Here is a 20,362-nt window from a genome sequence, read left to right on the forward strand (position 1 = left end):
TACAATTATAAAATGTACTTAATCTAAGATTTAACTGTTAAAAACGTTTTTAAGAAATGTTTACTGGAAAATCTACATTTAAAAATTTGCTATTTCTGTGGTAAAATATGGTAATAAAGCACTTTCCTACCTTACAATGCCCTCAAAGTGCTTCACATTTTGACTACTCATTGCACCTTTTGATTACACAGCATTAGGAACCAATGTACTTAGATTACCTTGCTCATAAATCCTTGACACCATCACATTACAAAATTATTCTGGTAACCACAGCTTCGAGTTTTGTTTCTGTAAAAATAAACAGTATTTTTGCACATGGTTTTACTATATATACAAATATACTAATCTGTAATATGAATTTGTGAAATGCATGTTTCTTTTGGCATAAACAAAATGTGCCAAAGAACCTATACTGACAAAAAAAATATTCTTAACACTTCAATTATGTAATTTTAGCTGTATCCCAATGTTTTCGGTTTTACAGTTTAAATTACTGTGTTTAAATTAGAGTAATTTGTGAATTCTCTAAATTTTCTTACTGTCAAATCAACAGCTGTTTTTGTTTCAGAGTTTTACAACATATTAATATATTTACAGTTTTTTTAATGTCACGATTTACCGAAATGTGCTGTTAAATCTACAGACATTATTTACAGTGAACATAAAATGCAATGCTGTCCTTTGTTCAAGGTTTTTTACTTTCTGGACCTGGATTCCGCAACTCTGCATGTGGTATAATTGTGTACAGTATTAATAAAAGTGGAACTAGTTACTGTATTTAACCATTGTGTTAGACAATAGGATTTAAAAAAAAAATTTTTTTATATTTGTATTTTTTATTTTATTCATGCAGGATTACAAACAGTGGAGCATAACCACAAGAATGAGGAAGTGAAAAAGTTTGTTAAAATATTAATAAATTGTATCTTGTTTATTAAATTAAATTAAATTGTTCACCCAAATTGGATATCTTTATACTTCACTTTCTAGAAATTCTTTCTCTATTTTTTTTATTTTTATTTTTTTTTACAAAAATTGAGATATAAATATAGAAATAAAAAGTCAACTGCTGTTTAATATTTGATGTCTCAAAATGACTGCTGTTACCTATTACTTAGCTCACAGCTCGAATATAGGAAAAGGTATCCTCAAGAATGAATTTTAGATGTGAAAAATGGTTCCGTATTGTTTAATGTGATGTTTCTCTGTTGTACTCTGATTCAGGTTGACTAATGTGATACTGAACTTCGTCCATTAACAGTCAGGTGTAAAAGGTGAGGTATTTACTGGCGCCTATAGTTTTCAAGTCTCCGCTTTTAGAAATCCAAACCTTCATTAAATCTTAAAAGTGTCTGGCTGTTGCTCATGCGTTTGTGTGCAGTCTAAAACAAGAGAGAGTCTGTCCAGCACTTAAGATAATGGAGTGTTTTGGTCATTTAGGTAAAGCAAATGGGAGATAGTCATGAGTTTTGGATGCAGCCACAACAATGACCGATGGTTAACTTTTATTTGCCTATACTTGTAAAACGAACAGCACATCTGAGTGGAAATATAAGCTTTATGAATGAATCTCTTTGGAAATATATTTTCATTGCACACATCCAGAACATCTGATGTGAACAGATCATATGCTGCTGTCGTCATAGTGACGGCATTGTGAGATACCTGAGTTGGGTGCTGGCGGAGAGCCGAGACGGAGGAGAATTAAATGGCTGCCGGGTGAAGCAACTGTAGACGACGCATAAAGTCATTTGTTTTTCATCATGCCGAGAAAAAGAGATTTGTCACCAGATGAAGGTGAGGTGGATTCATAAATGTGTGTGAATATTTCTGCACTTAGAATGTCAGCTGATTTAAAACTGTTTTGAACTGTGAAGAACGGCAAACATTAGTTCAACTTGAAGACAGAATATCAAATTTCTCCTGTCATGTATGTTGAACAAAGATTGATGTATACTTTTTTTTTTTTAAACACAATATATAGGGAACTTGACCATATTGTATGCTAGAATGTTTTTATTAGGGGATTATCTCAACTGTGAGGCAGAGTGCTAACTGCTAATGTAGCGTGTACATAACAGTAGTAAATTAGAACTTTGTTGTGCTGAAAAAAAAAAAAAAGATACATGCTTGCATTTGTAGCATTTAAAAGGAAATGCTTATCACACAGTTGGGATTGATATAGAAGATGACGCAAGTGACAGTGACGGTAAGTAACAATATTCCATTTCATGTAAACGAGTCTGAAACCTATTGACTACCATTGTACATATCAACTCTCAATATAGACGGCGCCACCCGGAGGCGAGGCAACAGGAGGCAAGCAGGTGGAAGAGCCGCTGCAAAGGGAAGAGCGCGTGGCAAAAAAGCAGCCAGTGAAGATGAGGAAGATGAAGAGGAGGCTGAGCCTCCTAGGACAAAAAGAGGCGCAAATGCAAAGAAGCCGACCAAGAAACGCGCAGGTGACGATGATGAGGACGATGAAAGTGAGGATGGGGGCCCTAAGAAGAAGAAGCGAGGGGGAGCTGCCTGTAAGAAAAAAGCAGGCAAAGCCTTGGATAGTGACAAAGAGGATAGTGATGAGCAGAAAGGGAGGAAGGGAAAAAAAGGAGGAGGAAAGAAAGGTGGAAAGGAGGAGGATATTAAAGGCAAGAAGGGAGATGACAAAGGAAAAGACAAAAAGAAGAAGAGGAAAGAAGAAAGGTATAATTGAATATCCACCATTTTCCAAAGTTAGAAAGCTGCACAATCCTAACCTGTTGCCTCTTGTGCCCTCCCACCCCCAGTTCATCTGACTCCAGTTCAAGCTCCGATGACGATGAGGAATCCTTGTCCGAGGGAGAGATGGCCCTACTAATGGAGGAGGTGGAAGAGAAGAAGAAGCTGATATCCACCATCAGGAACAAACCGTGGAGGATGAAGAGGCGACTCACACACCTGAAGTAATGTCCAACTTACGTCAGTATTTGGAAACATTTAAGTTAGCAAGGTCCAATTCAAACGTAATTGTTAACCGACCTCAACATCCTCTATGTGTCTTCACAGGGAAGCTCAAGAGTTTGTGGATAAGTTTGAAGGAGCTCTCGGTAAAGGAAAAGGCAGAAAGTGGTACGCCTATAAAGTAATGATGACAAAGGTTAGTCAAATATTTACTCTGTTTGCATGCATGTGTTTAGCCTCATAATGAAACATCTCTATTCTTGTTCATATTTTTTCCATAGAAATGGATTAAGTTCCAGAGGGACTTTGAAAATTTCAAAACAGCCTGTATTCCCTGGGAGAGGAAGATCAAAGAGGTGGAAAGTGAGTTACGTTGCAGCCCAATTTGCGCTTAAACAGATCACCAGCGACCACTGGTGGACAGATAGTAAACTGTTTTCAATGTCATCAGGTCACTTTGGGTCATCTGTGGCTTCCTACTTCATCTTCCTGCGCTGGATGTACGGGATGAACCTCGTTATGTTCGGTTTCACTTTTGGACTGGTGGTCATTCCTGAGGTACAGTTGTAATAATAAAGCTTAGTCAATGTAATTCTAATGGAAGCACAACTTCAATACTGTAACAGTAGTGTACAACCATGAGAGAGATGACAGCCAATGTAATGACGTTTTTGCCAAACTCACCATACAATGCGTAATTTGCAGATCACGATACCTGGGTCGCGATACACGTGTCGTGCGTATCAAAATGTGTATTGTAAAGAGGCCCACAATAATATATTGTATTGCATTATTTTTCTTCTTTGATAATGCAGGTGCTGATGGGCCTTCCCTATGGATCCATTCCCAGGAAGACTGTTCCGAGAGCAGAACAGGCAACTGCTCAGGATTACTCTGTCCTTATGGACTTCAATGTAAGTTTGAGATGGGATTTTGAAAACATGTCATCTGTTTAAATATTTAAAGTGCAGTACTGATGTACTGTTCCTGACTTATTGACAATGTAGAATGTAGAAAAAGATTTTCTTAGATCAGTGTTTCTCAACCCTGATCCTCGTGGCACACTACCCAGCTTGTTTTGCATCACAGCTGAAGATCGTTATCGAGCTTCTCCAGAACCTGCTGATGACCTGTCATTGGGATCATCTGCGTAATATATGTGACATCACTAGTCTAAACAGGACATTCTGGTTAATGCCTGTATTAAATTTGTGGGATATGAGTTATTCAGCAAAATCCAGCCCAGGGGGCGGCCATTTTGCCACTTGCTGTCGACTGAAGATGACATCACAGTTACTCAGGGCCAAGGCACCGACCAATCAACACTCACTTGTTTCCTGAAGCTGCACTGTTATTGGTTGTTAGCTCAGCAACTGTGATGTAATTTTTAATTGACAGCAAGTGACAAAATGTCCGCCTTCTGATATTGATAAAAACTGCTGGATTTTGCTGCTTAACTCACATTCCACTTACGCAATATTAACCAGAATACCATATTTAGACTAGTGGGGGCTGCATAGAATATATGATTGTCAAAAAAGACTTCCCCTTTAAGATTATGACTAAAATGAAAACAGACCGATCTATAAGAAAGAGTAATGAAAGTATTTCCCTCCCCCTCAGGGATATTGCAAGTATTCTGTCCTTTTCTATGGCTATTACAACAGCCAGAGGACCATCGGCTTGCTGAAATTCCGGCTGCCTTTGGCCTACCTTATGGTTGGGATTGGAACATTTGGCTACAGTTTGATGGTCGTAATCCGCACGTGAGTCATAAACATATTTGTCTTAGAATTGAGTGAACTAAACAGAGATGAACACATTATTCAAACTATATAACTGAGACCTGTTTGATTTGCATTTACCCTCACAATCATGTCATTGTTTCATTGGTCAGAATGGCAAAGAATGCCGACCTCGGTGGTGGTGATGGAGAAGATGGTGAGTTCACCTTCGCTTGGAAAATGTTCACCAGCTGGGATTATCTTATCGGAAATGCAGAGACCGCCGACAACAAGTACGCATCCATCACCACCAGTTTCAAGGTAACCATGGAAAGCACGTTTATGAATGTGACATAAAGAAACTACATGTACGTGCTTTTCTGCTAATCCTGTGCAAGATCAGGAGTCCATTGTGGATGAGCAAGAGAACCAGAAGGATGAGAACATTCATTTGAGGAGGTTCCTCAGGGTGCTGGCTAATGTCCTCATTACCTGCAGCCTTGGAGGAAGTGGATACCTCATCTACTTTGTGGTGAAGAGGTCACAAGAGTTTGCCAATAGAAACGATCTTAGCTGGTATGAGAAAAATGAGGTAATATCAAGAAAAACAACACATTCACATGGACACATACTATACAGTCAACTAGTCGCAGAATCGACTTTGCAACTCACCATCAACATTTAAAGTCATAAATCGACTGATCGCTAATTATGTTTTTGGCGTCTTCCGTTCGGGTGATTTTACTTTCGACTCGCCTGTTTGTCGCCTATGGAGGACTAAATTAATTAATTTATTAATGAATACAAGTGAAAATAGGATATAAATATAATTCAATAATTAAATTCCAAAAATAAATATACCGGTACACGGAAATAAAATATAGTATATATAATATATACATACAAGTAAAAATAAATGCAAAAATAAAAAATGAGATTAAAAAAATAAAAATTAAAAATAAATGTAGAAATAATGCAAAACTAATTACAACTAGATTTAAATGTCAATCAATAAATAAAAAATGCGCTGTTCTCATATTTATTTATTTCATGCTGCAGACGCTGTCGCTCTGTGGAGCAACAAAATGTCTGGCCAACAATGTTTTCATACATCCGCATGGTTCAGAAAGTGCCAAAATAAGATGGTTGTGGAGCCCATGTTAGTTCCTTTGCATGTGTAGGTACAGAACAATCAAGTTTAGAAGTGCTCTCCTCGGAATCCCTGCGGCTATTGTCACCCTGAATAGTAGGCCTCGCTGACCAGTCTGCTATTGTATCTTCTTTGTCTCATGTGGTTTATTGTTTTCAATTGTTGTCCTGTTTTTTGTTGTTGTTGTTGTTGTTGTGTGATGTGAAATTACAAATTTTCCTACGGGGATCAATAAATCTAATCTGATCTGATCTGATCTGATCTAATCTAATCTAATCTAATCTAATCTAATCTAATCTAATCTAATCTAATCTAATCTAATCTAATCTAATCCAACCAGTGATTCAAGTACACCAGTAGGCTATTGTTCCTTCTTAGTTCCTTATTCTCATTATCCTAATCTAATCTAATCTAATCTAATCTAATCTAATCTAATCTAATCTAATCTAATCTAATCTAATCTAATCTAATCCAATTTAATCTAACCAGTGATTCAAGTACACCAGTAGTCTATCGTTCCTTCTTTGTTCCTTATTCTCGTTGTCCAAATCTAATCTAATCTAATCTAATCTAATCTAATCTAATCTAATCTAATCTAATCTAATCTAATCTAATCTAATCTAATCTAATCTAATCTAATCAGTGATTCAAGTACACCAATGGGGTATATGCCACGGAAGAGGCGGGACTGTTTTTGCACATCAGTTTGGTTCCGGTTTGGTTTGCGAAGTGGGGGCTGCGTCAAAATACTTGTGGTTCCGACTTTGTGCCCCTGTGTTGCGCGTTCGTAACCCGGACCGGAACCAAACTGATGGGAAAAATCACGTCCCGCCTCTTCCGTGGCATATACCCCATTGGCTATCTTTCCTTCTTTGTTCCTTATTCTCGTTTTCCTAATCTAATCTAATCTAATCAAATCTAATCTAATCTAATCTAATCTAATCTAATCTAATCTAATCTAATCTAATCTAATCTAATCTAATCTAATCTAATCTAATCTAATCTAATCAGTGATTCAAGTACACCAATGGGGTATATGCCACGGAAGAGGCGGGACTGTTTTTGTACATCAGTTTGGTTCCGGTTTGGTTTGCGAAGTGGGGGCTGCGTCAAAATACTTGTGGTTCCGACTTTGTGCCCCTGTGTTGCGCGTTCGTAACCCTTCTTTGTTCTTTATTCTCGTTTTCCTAATCTAATCTAATCTAATCTAATCTAATCTAATCTAATCTAATCTAATCTAATCTAATCTAATCTAACCAGTGATTCAAGTACATCAGTAGGCTGTCGTTCCTTCTTAATTCCTTATTCTCATTGTCCAGTTGGAGATCATCATGTCTCTGCTTGGCCTTCTGTGTCCACCTCTGTTCGAGACCATTGCTGAGCTGGAGGACTACCATCCTCGCATCGCCCTCAAGTGGCAACTGGGACGCATCTTTGCTCTTTTACTGGGAAACCTCTACACGTTCCTGTTTGCCCTCTTTGATGAGGTCAACACCAAGGTGTGCGTCATGACCTTTGCCTCGCATTCCTCAGTAGTCGCACGTGTTCTCAAACAGCTCCAATGCGGTTTCACTTGCCCTACCTCACCCTTAGCTTGAAGAAGAGCAATCCATAAAGAACGCCACCATATTGGCTCTAAAGGAATATTACGCCAATTACACACGCCTGGTCAACGACACAGAGGCCACCCCACCCCCGATGAACCCCGCTGATGTCATCAGAGGGCCCTGCTGGGAGACTGCTGTTGGCATAGTAAGGATCGATATTTTCTTCACTGGGTACTTCAATTTGAGCATCAGGTTACGCTTAAATCTATTAAACAGCATGCAATAAAGTAGTTCTTGGACTTGTGTTAAGAAAGGACAACAACGTATATGATTCTAATCATCAATAAACATTAGCCTAGTGTATATTGAGACTTCCTAGTCGTTATTTAAAAAAAAAAAAATGCTTGTTGTAGGAGTTTGTGAAGCTGACCGTGTCGGACATCCAAGTCACCTACCTGACGATCCTGATAGGTGACTTTGCCAGAGCTGTCATTGTGCGTTTCCTCAACTACTGCTGGTGCTGGGATCTTGAGGCTGGATTTGTAAGTCTCAATGTTTGACTTTAACCCTATAAAGCATGAACCAGAGAAAATTTTGATTCTTTGTAAATAAAGTATTTATTGGTCCAACAACCATAACAACAACAACAACAAAAAAATGAAAATCAACTTCCACATATGCATACATCCGGTCACGATACTTCAGACCCATAGTTGATTGCAGTGGACATGACATATTCACGTGACTAAACCAATAAAAATGCATTATTTGGATGGATGATGTCAACACTTCTGGTTCATGATTGGATCCTAGCTAACCAATCACAATCGCAAGTTGATTTGCATGATGTTCATGTTAAAAAAATGTTACATAATAGCTTGATAAGTTTGGCGTCCACTATAACAAATAAAAACATGAGATAACCCCTCCAATTTTTTTCCATGTTGTTCTTATGTGGGAAAAGAGTCAAAATCAGTCAAAAAATAAAATAATAATAATAAAAAAAAATACATACAATTTAAAATAAAATTGCCCAGCAGAAAAAAATGTGGGTCTGAAGGGGTTAAATTTGTACTTTTATAACTGTCAAAAATATAATAATAAACTGACATATCAAACATTAGTATTTCCAAAAATCAGAATATTAATAAGTATCAGTGTCTCTCCTTTTTCAATTGGGGAAATCCTGCAAGGTCGCTGGAAAAGCCATCAGCTGGGTGATACTGCCCTCTAATGGATTATCCGAGCAATGCATGTGTCAGATCAAATACGTCAGGGTTTTAATGGGGAAAATTTATACCCATGAAATAGAGGGCTCAAAATGTCTTGTATTTAATATGATATGTTTGGTTTTATAGGGTTAAAAGTGGTTCATATACAAAATGACTACTCAAATAGCTTAGAGTACATACTTTTTCGAAAAACTGCATTTTCACTGGAGAGATGCTTTTACTAGACATTGTTAATCCTCTAAATAAGACCAATGGCAGCATGTGAACAATGTTGTCAAAGATTTGGCAATACTGTATGCTGTCCTATCACTGCTATGTACTGTACATGCTTTAGAAGAGTTTGATTGACACAGCATGGCACAGGCATGTTTATTTTATGATTGCAGTGTTGGGAATGCATTGAGTACATACATACTGTACATACCGTGTTTTGATTATATTATGTCCGGTCCTCATATTCCAGAATAAGATAACCATAACAATACCACATCACTTTTAATCTGTTCCAGAAGATCATACACTGTGTCCATTTTAAGTGTTTTTTTGCGTGTTTCTATCTTATTTACTGGTCGATTAACCATTATAGACCTGTTCATATAATGATAGTCTCTTTTCAATTTAGCCATCATATGGAGAGTTTGACATCAGTGGTAATGTTTTGGGACTTGTCTTCAATCAAGGAATGATATGGTATGTACTTTTCTGATCCTACTTACAGTATTTGGGATATACTAATAATGTAACCTAATGTACTATAGCACTATAATTGCCTGCGGTTGGACCTTTGAATATGTAATTACTGCAGTGAGTAGGAATGGCCTTTAAAGAGTTGGTTTAATATGCAGTACAAACGTCCATGATGACAGCCTAATAGTTTCATGAACCTCTCCTACATAAATTAAATGGATTGGACTTATATCAGTGGTTCTTTACTGAGTTGGAGGTACCAAACCCCACCAGTTACCTGATTTTTTTCAAAGAGGTACAATGGAATGTGCAGCAGCCCCAGAATTGAACCCTCTGGAATGCCATACATTACATGTGAATTGATATTGCACATATTCGTCAATCGTCCAACCACTTTCTTTTTTTGCTTGACATAGTTAGTATGAAGGGATTAAAATAATAATGAAAAAAAAAAAAATCTCACATTTCTACGTTGGCTCTTTGAATGGATTTATTTGACTTCATGTGGGAATATTTTAGGATGGGGGCCTTTTATGCGCCCGGTCTGGTCGGCATCAACGTGCTGCGCCTGCTTACTTCCATGTACTATCAGTGCTGGGCCGTGATGGCCACCAACGTCCCTCATGAGAGAGTCTTCAAGGCCTCCAAATCCAACAACTTCTACATGGGTCTGCTGCTCCTCATCCTTTTCCTTAGTTTGTTGCCTGTGGTCTACACCATCATGACCCTCCCGCCATCATTCGATTGTGGACCCTTCAGGTAACATATATGATAAATTTGTGGATTTTTCATGTACTGTATATTGAGGATTTTTTTTTTTTTCTGAAGTGGGAAGGCAAAAATGTTTGATGTGATCATTGAGACGATCGACTTGGACCTGCCAGCCTTCATCGGGACGTTGTTTGGCTATGTAGCCAACCCAGGCCTCATCATACCAGCTGTTTTGCTCATGGTGTGAGTACAGAGACCCAAAAAGCCTAAAGAACACCTTCAAATAGGTCACCTACCTTGCTGTCATAGAAGGACCAAAAATGTCTCACTTTCCTGTCCAGACTGGCCATCTACTATTTGAACTCTGTTTCCGAAGCGTACAAAAACTCCAACTTGGATCTGAAGAAGAAGATGCAGATGGTAAATGGAGAAGACACATTGGATCTTCTTGTTGTTAAACACAATCATCAGAATATTACTTTGTTGCAACTTTACATCACACTTCTTTGTTTTTATTCAATCATTTTCCGTTTTTCTGTCACGCCATGACTAGGCTCGCGATGAAGAAAAGAACCGGCGGAACAACACAGACAGCACTAACGAGGTTATGAAAGACTTGGAGGATCTGCTGCCAAACCGCTCTTTGGCCCCTCCTGCTCCACCACCAGAGCCTGGTTAGTAATCGTTTGATTGGTTGTCAGTGATCAATTACGTACAGACAAGTGCTAACTTTTTGTATTGGTGATATTGATGATATATTACCATAACTGTGTGGTTAAAAACAGAAAACAAGACATCAGATTCCAAGCCAATGAAGACAAAACCCGGGGCAGCTGGGAAAGGTGTTCACCTTCAGAAAGATGTGACGCTTGCGGCATCCAATCCTGACGCTCGAGGCCCAGTAGTTCGACCGCCGGGACCAAGAAGTCCGGGACCAATGTCCGGACCTGGCCGAGGGCGAGGACGTGGCAGAGGACCACCTCCGAGATAAGGACAGCATGGCCATCCTTTGACATAGTTTTCAGTTTTCATAATGAACTATAGAATTTGACTCACGGGATGGCTTGTTACTTTAAATCTGTGTTGTAATCCACTTTTCAGCTCCAATACTGCAGTCCAATTTATATTATTAGACGTATAATTTATGTATTTTGATGGCACTGAGGTGGTCCATACCTTTTGTTGTAATTGAGTAAACAAAATATAAATATTACACCAATACTACTACAATTGCCACTAAAATGCATGGCCTTTCTTACATATCCTCCTTTATTAAATATCTACTTTTAAATTGAATTAAAAAAAATAAAATAGAGGATGCGTTTTCTGGATGGGGTTGTTGGATTTTGTGGGGGATCCTTTCAGACTAATTAAGTCTGCTTAAGCGTCATGAGTTTGATTTGTTATAATTTTAACAATCCGTTGTAATTGTTTTTTGCCCGTCATTGTCGAGGTTTTTACTGGCAATTTCTGGCATGTGCATTATATGTGGCTGCACCAGGGATGTTATAGTTAAGGGATGGATTTTTCATTATACAGCAGTTAATTATTATTTTATTTTTGCCTTTTTTTTATTTTTTAAATTTAGTTAATTTAAATTAGTTTTTATGGAGCACAGTTGTCAGTTTATATTAGTTACCCCCCACCCCCAAAATGTTTCATTGTAGTTTTATTATTATTATTATTATTATTATTATTATTATTATTATTATTATTATTATTATTATTATTATTATTAGTGCATTGTTATTATTTGTGTATGGCGTAGTATGGGTGTACATCAAAATCGAAATAAATACTGTTATTTTAAAATCAACCCTGAAAGCTCATGTATGATATTAATTGACAAAAACAAAAACAAAAAGACATTTTTGCTATAATTATAGTTAGTTTTAGCTAGCTTAATAAACACAAGATATAGTTTTTGTTTTTTTTCCTTTTCTTTTTTTTTTTTAAAAAAGCATTGTCATTTTATTTCATTAACAAAAAAAAAAGTTTTTTTTTTTTTTTTTTTTTTTTTTTTCAATTTTAGTTGTAATGATTTCGTTAATTTCGGTTAACTATAATAACCTTGGCCTGCACAAGATATCATTACAAAGTTTTGTAAAAATGCAATGGGGAATGTTCTTTTTTGTTTATAATGGGCTGGCAACAATCATTGGCGTTTGTATGGAGAATTCGTGCCCCTTATGGACTCTGTAGAAGCGATTTAGGGTGGGTAGCAGAAATACACAAGTATAGGGCGAGCAGTCAGCAGATTGCCAAGGACTTTATTGATGATTTAACTATCAGGCAAAAAAGAATAAAGAAAGAAAGCAATAAGATTCTCTTCAATTTTTTTTCTCATGCAAAACATGCAATATGTGGTTTTATTATTATTGTTATTATTATTTTATTATTTTTAACTCTTTTTGTTTTCCCAAGTGTATTTGTTCTTTCTGAGACTATATTCTTATTTGTTCAAAATTCAATATATTTTAAACAATATATGTTGGTGGTGGGTGCCAAAGATCAGGTTGGTAACGCACATGGTACCATTTGGCTTGGAACTGCACTGCATGCTCAAAAAGTTTTGCCAGGCTTTCAGTAGGGTACGATTATTTTTGAAACATTCCCTCACTCGTGTTCAATGTGTTTGCCCATTTAACTTTGCTGACTGTGGACGGAGCAGAAAAATGTAGATGATCAGGTTCAGCCATGTAATACAAACAGCACATTGTCTTTATGGTCATCTCAGAGAAGCCTTTACTTAGCATTAGTAAGTTGGGTAAACATACTGTTTTTTTTGTGTGTTACCTGCAGGATTGCAAGTTCATGTGAGTTACGAATTGTTTGGTTGGAGGGTTAAGCGTTTATTTACAATACAAGCCTGAACAGAAGTCACCCAACCTGTCAGGGATGTCAAAACCTATTGATTGTTAGGTCAAGGTGTGTCGTGTTCGGAGAGGCGGCGGACGATTGGCTCATCTTGTGCAGGTGACAGGAAAGTCTGCCAGATTTTTTTCTGCATAATCATCTGATGGGTGGAGTTAGAACTTCAAAACTTCTTTACCCGTCTCATCTACAAAGTACAGGGTGGAGACCGTCTTTAATATCGCAGGTAAGTTTCTCAAAACTTTATGAAGAATAATTCATATTCCTTCATTCAATCACTCTTTTTTTTTTTTTTTTTTTCCCCCCCAGATAGTTTTTGACCACCTTGCTCAGGAAAGATGTCTTTCTTCAGGAAATTCTACCAAAATATTATTCATGACAGAAACCCTGACGATGACACCATTAAAGTGAGTAGCACCGATGTTGAGCTCAGTGACTGAATAGCAAATAGTGAAAACAAACATTTCTTTTCGTTTAGGTGAAAGGAAAGGTTACGCCTGTGTTTCACGGAACAGTGGCCCCGTACCCCAACTTCAGTGCAAGCAGCGATGTTTCCGTTCTGAAGACTGCCCTTGAAAGTAAAGGTGTGTGTCATCTTTCAAATCTGCACGTCTGATTAAAATGAAACATACTGAATGTCAGGCCTTAATGCAATGGTTGCACGATATAAGCCATTGCTCATTTATTATCTAAAGCAGGGGTGTCCAAACTTTTTAATTTGAGGGCCACATTCAGAAAATCAGAAGGACGCAAGGGCCACATAATGTTATGAAGAGAAATTGTGTTTCGTCCTAAAAATTGTACAAATAATTTATTTGTGTTTTTGCATATTTAGAAAAATGCTACAGTCTATAAACCATTTTATTTGTAATATGGCAGTAGGGTTATTATAATTTTGGAATTTTTCATTTTAGTTATTTTTTTTTTTAGTTTTCAGGGTGGTTCTGTTTTTATTAGTTTTAGTTTAGTTTTAGTTAGTATTAGTATTAGTTTTTTTGTGTATTACTTGTGCGCAATATTTAAAAATCCGTGGTAGTGACGTCATCTGAAGGTGCTTTTCTATTGGCTGCTGCTAGATGACGTCACGTCTCTGTGATATACAATGTCATTATTCCGGTTGATATCAAAATAAATCTACTAAAAAAAAAAACATCACACCAAAGACTAAACCGAAGGACATTTTTGCTGTAATTATAGTTCAAGTTAGTTTTGTAAACTTAAAATGTAATTTCAGTTAGTTTTCGTTTTTTAAAAAGCATTTTCATTTTTATTTTTTCGTTCACGAAATTGTTTTTTGAATTTTTGTTTATTTCATTAGTTTTAGTTAACTAAAATAACCTTTAATAGCACCTGTGTTTTTCGACACCCTCCCTTCTTAGTTCTCCAAACATTTTTGTTTTTATTTTATTTGAATTGAGTCAAATGCCATTTTTAGCACATGTCGAGGGCCACGCAAAAAATGGATGGTGGGCCGCAAATGGCCCCCGGGCCGTAGTTTGGACACCACTGGTCTAAAGAAACTAAACATACGTTATTGGCTCATTTGAGTTCCGGAAACTTGCAGTCTTTCTAATGGCCAGTACAAGACGACTTCATTCGTTCTTGAAATGTCAGAAAGACCGTCTCACTCTGAAATGGGCTCAAGATAAAACTTGAAAGGATTACTTCACCCTTGTTATAACAGAAGAGTACATTTTTTCTCTTGCAGGAGTGGAGGAGGATGTGATCATTTCGGTTTTGGTCAAACGAAACAACGAGCAGCGACAGAAGATCAAAGCTGTTTATGAGGCTGAAACTCACCAGGTAGTGCCATTTTCATCAAATAATTATATTACACATATTCAGAATCACATTTTCACCTATGAATCTTCAATTAATCTACCATGGATGTATTTGAAATGTGTGAAGAAGCTGGAGAAAAACAAACCCACCCAATCTTTGTAGCAACAAGGTGACGAGTTAAAAATCTACTGAATCATAATAGCGCTGCTAATGCAATGTCTAATTTTGCATGGCAATATATTAGATTTGAAAGTTTACATTAGCCTTTTACCTTTGACATAAGTATATAATATGTACCATATATAATATTGGTTTGTGTATAATAGGGGTGTCAGATGGTTAAAATTTGTAATATTAATTAATGGCGTGACTTTCATAGTTAACTCAGGATTAATCACAAATTTTAGATCTGTTCTAAATGTACAATAAAGTATACAATAACATTTTTCAACAAGTTTTATTAACATAAAAGTGGAAAAAAATAATAGAAATATGGCTGCATCATTGATACAGTAATTTCATAATTCATAACATTGAGTTAAAATTAAAAAGATGTACTGTACTGTAAAAAACAAGTGTAATATCGATTCGCGTTGGCCATTTTTCTGCCACTAGTTGGCATTATTGCATATATAAGACATTGGTGACAGCTCAGTGCATTTTTCTTTTCATATTAAGAGCTATCCAATCTTTAACATGATGTAACTTGTGAAATTCTGCACATTTTTAAAACTGTAAAATACAACTATTACATTTATTGCGGCTAAATTTTGATGTGGACGTGTCTGGAATTCCCCCAGTACAGGCTTTCCAAGTAAGGGGCGGTAATTAATCTTATTAATTAATAAAATTGTGGCAATAAAAAAACTTTAAATTAACTCTAATTTAACACATAATTTTGACACCCCTGGTTTATATATAATATAAATTATTTATATTACTATTAATAATATATATTTACAAGATAGTGAAAATATTTTGATCACGAAATGACCCACCCCTTGAGTTTGGTGAAAATCAACAGTCAACAATGGTTAATGTTGGAAGAGTTGAAAAGTGTGGAGAAAAATAAATGAATAAAATCTAGACTAAATGAATAGAATTGTCGTTTGTGTGCTGATTTTACTTGCTGTAAAGTGAACTGTTGTTCCGTCAACGTGTTGCAGCCGTTGGAGCGAGCGCTGAAGCGTGCGCTCAGGTCAGATTTAGAGGACATCTGTGTGGCCTTATTGAAGCCGCCAGCCCACTTTGATGCCTACCTGATCAGAGATGCAACAAAGGTAAATGTCAATGTTTTACTCTGAAAATCTAATATTTGTCTTATTTTATTAATATTTTTTTAGTCTAATGTTTTCAATGTATCACCAACATCATTTCTGAAAATCTGGTCACAATAACATTTCATTTTATTGCAACAGAGACTGGGCACAGATGAAGATGTCCTCGTGGAGGTTTTGGCAACCAGGTCAAATGAAGAGATCAGACAGTTGAAGACGGTCTATAAAGAAGGTTTTGACGATCTTTTCGACACCCACCGCAACCATTTTTAAATAACATTGCGGGCCATGTCGAATGTTATCTTGTCTCGGGTCGTTACAAAATGGTGGCCACCCACAAATGGCATTTTGAAGATTATATTTGTCTAATCGATTCAGCATTTCAACACTGTTTTCCCTCAGTGTATGGAGATGACCTGGAGGATGTTATAAAGGATGAAACCAGGGGTGATTTCACCACAGCCCTTCTGGCTATGTTGAAGGCAAACAAAGATGAGAACACAGAAGTTGACATGGCTCTGGCCCAAAAGGATGCTGAGGTCAAATTAGATAAACACCTCCTTTAATTTTTGCATCAATTCCACATTTGTTACCAGTATTCAAATTGTGTTATGCCCCTGACAGACATTGTTAGAAGCTGGTGAGAATACAAAAGGCCAAATCTCGACCATTATAGACATCTTGACTACACGCAGCGGACCTCAACTCTCCAAAAGTAAGTTTGTGCCCCAAAAGGTGTGTGACTGAAAAGTATGAGAATGCTTCAACTGTTGAGCTTGACTCACAGTGAACAAACAGGTACAACCACACACACCTTGTGTAACAGGTGGAACTACTTACAAATTAGAGCGCAATGCAAATGCGCAGTTACTTCAAAGTTAACTAACTGTGTGGCAAAAACAATATTTCATATTTGACTGTGTGACCTTTTGCCTGATAGCGTTCCAGAGGTACGCCTGTGCCAGTGACATAACACTACCTAAAGCTTTGAACATGGAGCTGCGGGGAGATATTGAAGATTGTCTCCTTGACATAGGTGAGCATGCACTCAGTCGCACTTCTATTCAATACAAAGACACATTGAAAGAAGTGTCTGTCCCGTGGCTCCTTTTAGATTAAAACAAAATGGATGGATGGATGGATGGATGGATGGATGGATGGATGGATGGATAGATAGATAGATAGATAGATAGATAGATAGATAGATAGATAGAAATTAATATATATACCAGTATATTATGCATTTACTTGTGTTTTTTTTTAAATATATTCTTCAAATTAATTCATGATTGAGACAAAAAAAAAAAAAAAAAAACGAACAATAATTAAGTATTCCAAAATTTGTCAATACAAATTTTTAAGTTGTCAGGAAAAAAAAGATTGTTTTTTTTAATTACCTAAAAATGTGTAAAAATTGATCAGAACATTTCCAAAAAAAGAAGATGAAAGGCAGAAATTTACCATAAAATGTCCAGAAAATTGCCAACAATGTCAGAGAATTGACTAAAAAAAATTGATAATAAAATTTCCATCCCAAAAAAGAAGATGAAAGGCAGAAATTTACCATAAAATGTCCAGAAAATTGCCAACAATGTCAGAGAATTGACTAAAAAAATTGATAATAAAATTTCCCCCCCAAAAAAGAAGATGAAAGGCAGAAATTTACCATAAAATGTCCAGAAAATTGCCAACAATGTCAGAGAATTGACTAAAAAAAAAAAAAAAAAAAAAGTTAGTAAGGAAAATGTTCAAAAAGTAAACCAAAATGTCAGAAAATTACATTACATATTTGTGAAATTGCCAAAAAAGTCACAAAATTTATTAAAAAAAATAAAGAAAGAAAAAAGACAGATAAGAAAAATGTTTAAAAAGTAACTATAAAACATTCAGAAACATCCATCCATCCATCCATTTTCTTGACCGCTTATTCCTCACAAGGGTCGCGGGGGGTGCTGGCGCCTATCTCAGCTGGCTCTGGGCAGTAGGCGGGGGACACCCTGGACTGGTTGCCAGCCAATCGCAGACATTCAGAAACAAAAGAAAAAATTCCAAAAATTACCATAAAACGTACACAAAATCGACAAACATGTCAGAAATTTGCTTGCAAAAAAGGCAGAAAGAAATGTTTAAAAAAAAAAGGTCTAAAATGTCAAAAAAGGACAAATAGAGGTGGAAAATGAACATATGTCCATAAAATTGCCAAAAAATGTCAGAAATTTAACAGAAAGGTAGAAAAGTGTCCAAAAAAAAAAGAAAAAAAAAGACGTATGTATCCAACGTACGTATCCAAAAACTAAAGACGAAAGGTAGAAGATGCTGCATATTTTTGTGTTGAGGTGGGTGCAGCTCTTATTTCCTTAGTACAAACATCTGTTTCATTAATCCCAATCTTCAAATGTTTTGCAGCTCAAAATACATTTTTGTTTATTTATTTGGCCTAAAATGGATCTTTTGACAGCAAAAGGTTGCTGACCCTTGTACTATACCAACCGTTTTCCAATTGTCTGGATGAATTGGTAAAACACATCAGATAAGAACGCTCGATAACCCAAAAATTTATGAATGGATGTAATCTAAAACTACAATATTTTGTTTCTTTTCTGTCAAGTGAAATGTGCATGGAGCACACCTGCGTTCTTTGCTGAAAAGCTCCATCGAGCTATGGAGGTATGAATGAACACAACAATAGACTTGCTTGGTTTTTAATACTGTCACCTGGGTGGGCTGGTCCATTAGCTTAGCCCTCTGCTTGAACAATCTTTTTGGATGACTAATGTGCGTGTTGCCACAGCGCCACGGCACGTGTGAAGACACATTGATCCGTGTGCTGGTGAGCCGCTCTGAGGTCGACCTGAAGAAGATCTTGGAAGAATACAGGGCCATGTATGACAGAACGCTACAGGAAGACATTCTGGTAAAATCAAAGATGCAATTTAACTGGAGAAGCAAAGTTGCAATTCACTGATAACCATAACATTTGCATTTCTTTGATTGTGTTTCGCAGAAAGACACAAAGCATCATTTTGAGGACATCCTTCTTAGACTGTGTGGACCCCACTAAACCGCTTCACTGGAATTTGAGTCAAGGGTCTAATACCTTTCTATTACTAGACATGACATGATCAGTGTATTTTATTTAGTTGATGTCCTAGCAAAGTGGATAACCAGCAGACACCATATTGTATGTTTATTAAGAATATGAAAGGATTAACAATTGTTTCAAAGATGCTTTAAAGTAAACATTTTGGGTTTCTTTCACCTAAATAAAATGCTTGAGTTGATTGTTTTTGATTAGTTTTGATTGATCGCAGTTATAATAGGATGTGCATAGTTGTGCAACCACATTATTTCAGTTCTTTATGTTTAACTTACTCTCTGGAAAAGAGACAAAAAAAAGGTAAATGGCGCTGCTCAGGTAATATGACACATTAATGGTGGAAAAAGAAAGCTGACGTATAAAAAGTGGTGAGGAGACTTTTTATTTCCACTTATCTACTTGTGTGTTAGCACATTGAAAAGCCCGATAAGGCTGAATAATGCTGAGGAAAAGCCAAACTGACTGTTTTAGTGGGGGAGGGGCTAAGTCATGGAACAGGTGGCTGATGTTGATTGGCTACTCTTTTGTGACACCTGGCAAAAGAATATTTTCTGCGCTGGTAATTTGTTGAGAACATTCACCACTTCGCAACCAAACCATATGCAATATGTATTACATGTAAAGTGATCTCAACTCAACTTTATTAATTGAGTGCTTTAACAACAAGTTGTAAGTGCAACACATTTGCTTGAACATAAAACATAAACCGCAACAAATAAAAATAATATATCTAATCCATACAAGCTGTAGGAATGCAAGGGGGGAAAGCATTACAGCCAAGGTAATCTCTTTAAACTTTAAAGTTTAAAGGAAGCTATTGTCTGACATTTTGCAATATGTCTTGAAATATTTTTACAGTAAATTTTAATTTTAACAGAATTGTATTTTTCACAGTGAAAAAGTGGCACAGTATTTTCTTTGAAATAGGATTACCTTGCTACGGAAACGTGGTACCTTCACAAATACATCAACATCAGATGTCAGACCATGATGAGTAGTAGCCAATTTCAGAATATCATAAGTGGTCGTTAGTGCGCCCTCTAATGGACAAAATTAAAAACAATTTCTATCCCCAAGGGCTGTTCTTGCCCACGGGTAGCATGTTTTTAGGGACGCCGGGGATAAACCACGCGTGGACAGCATGATTCAAACCCGTAAGAATTAGGTGTGCCAACCAAGACGTCCCGGAATAAGATTGAAGAAATTGGTGCATTTAAACAACATGGCACCCGACAAACTCATACTGTTTTCATTATCTTCTTTATATAACTCAAAATACATTCAAACGTCGATGCTACGTTTTTAATTTTTACAATTCTGTGATTTTTTATTTATTTATTT

General features: G+C 36.5%; 2 protein-coding genes across 2 annotated transcripts; both read left to right on the forward strand.

Annotated features, from left to right (window-relative positions):
• The first annotated feature begins 1,728 nt into the window (after positions 1-1,728).
• Positions 1,729-11,742, forward strand: tmc2a (transmembrane channel-like 2a). The gene is made up of 20 exons (XM_077497476.1): positions 1,729-1,797; positions 2,171-2,209; positions 2,289-2,703; positions 2,787-2,942; positions 3,046-3,136; positions 3,222-3,303; positions 3,392-3,498; positions 3,756-3,854; positions 4,564-4,706; positions 4,838-4,985; positions 5,068-5,256; positions 7,134-7,313; positions 7,408-7,566; positions 7,775-7,903; positions 9,216-9,283; positions 9,800-10,039; positions 10,109-10,234; positions 10,333-10,411; positions 10,545-10,665; positions 10,777-11,742. The coding sequence occupies exons 1-20, from the start codon at positions 1,764-1,766 to the stop codon at positions 10,980-10,982; spliced, it is 2,811 nt and encodes a 936-aa protein (XP_077353602.1). The 5' UTR covers positions 1,729-1,763; the 3' UTR covers positions 10,983-11,742.
• Positions 11,743-12,981: 1,239 nt separating this feature from the next.
• LOC144002710 (annexin A1-like) lies at positions 12,982-19,210 on the forward strand. The gene is made up of 12 exons (XM_077498160.1): positions 12,982-13,091; positions 13,175-13,272; positions 13,344-13,449; positions 14,574-14,668; positions 15,814-15,927; positions 16,066-16,156; positions 16,327-16,463; positions 16,549-16,639; positions 16,865-16,960; positions 18,533-18,591; positions 18,716-18,838; positions 18,929-19,210. Exons 2-12 carry the CDS (start codon positions 13,204-13,206, stop codon positions 18,983-18,985), a joined length of 1,038 nt encoding a protein of 345 aa, XP_077354286.1. The 5' UTR covers positions 12,982-13,091; positions 13,175-13,203; the 3' UTR covers positions 18,986-19,210.
• The last annotated feature ends 1,152 nt before the right edge of the window (positions 19,211-20,362 follow it).

Source organism: Festucalex cinctus, chromosome 15, assembly GCF_051991245.1.
Source record: "Festucalex cinctus isolate MCC-2025b chromosome 15, RoL_Fcin_1.0, whole genome shotgun sequence".
NCBI classification, from domain to species: Eukaryota; Metazoa; Chordata; class Actinopteri; order Syngnathiformes; family Syngnathidae; genus Festucalex; species Festucalex cinctus.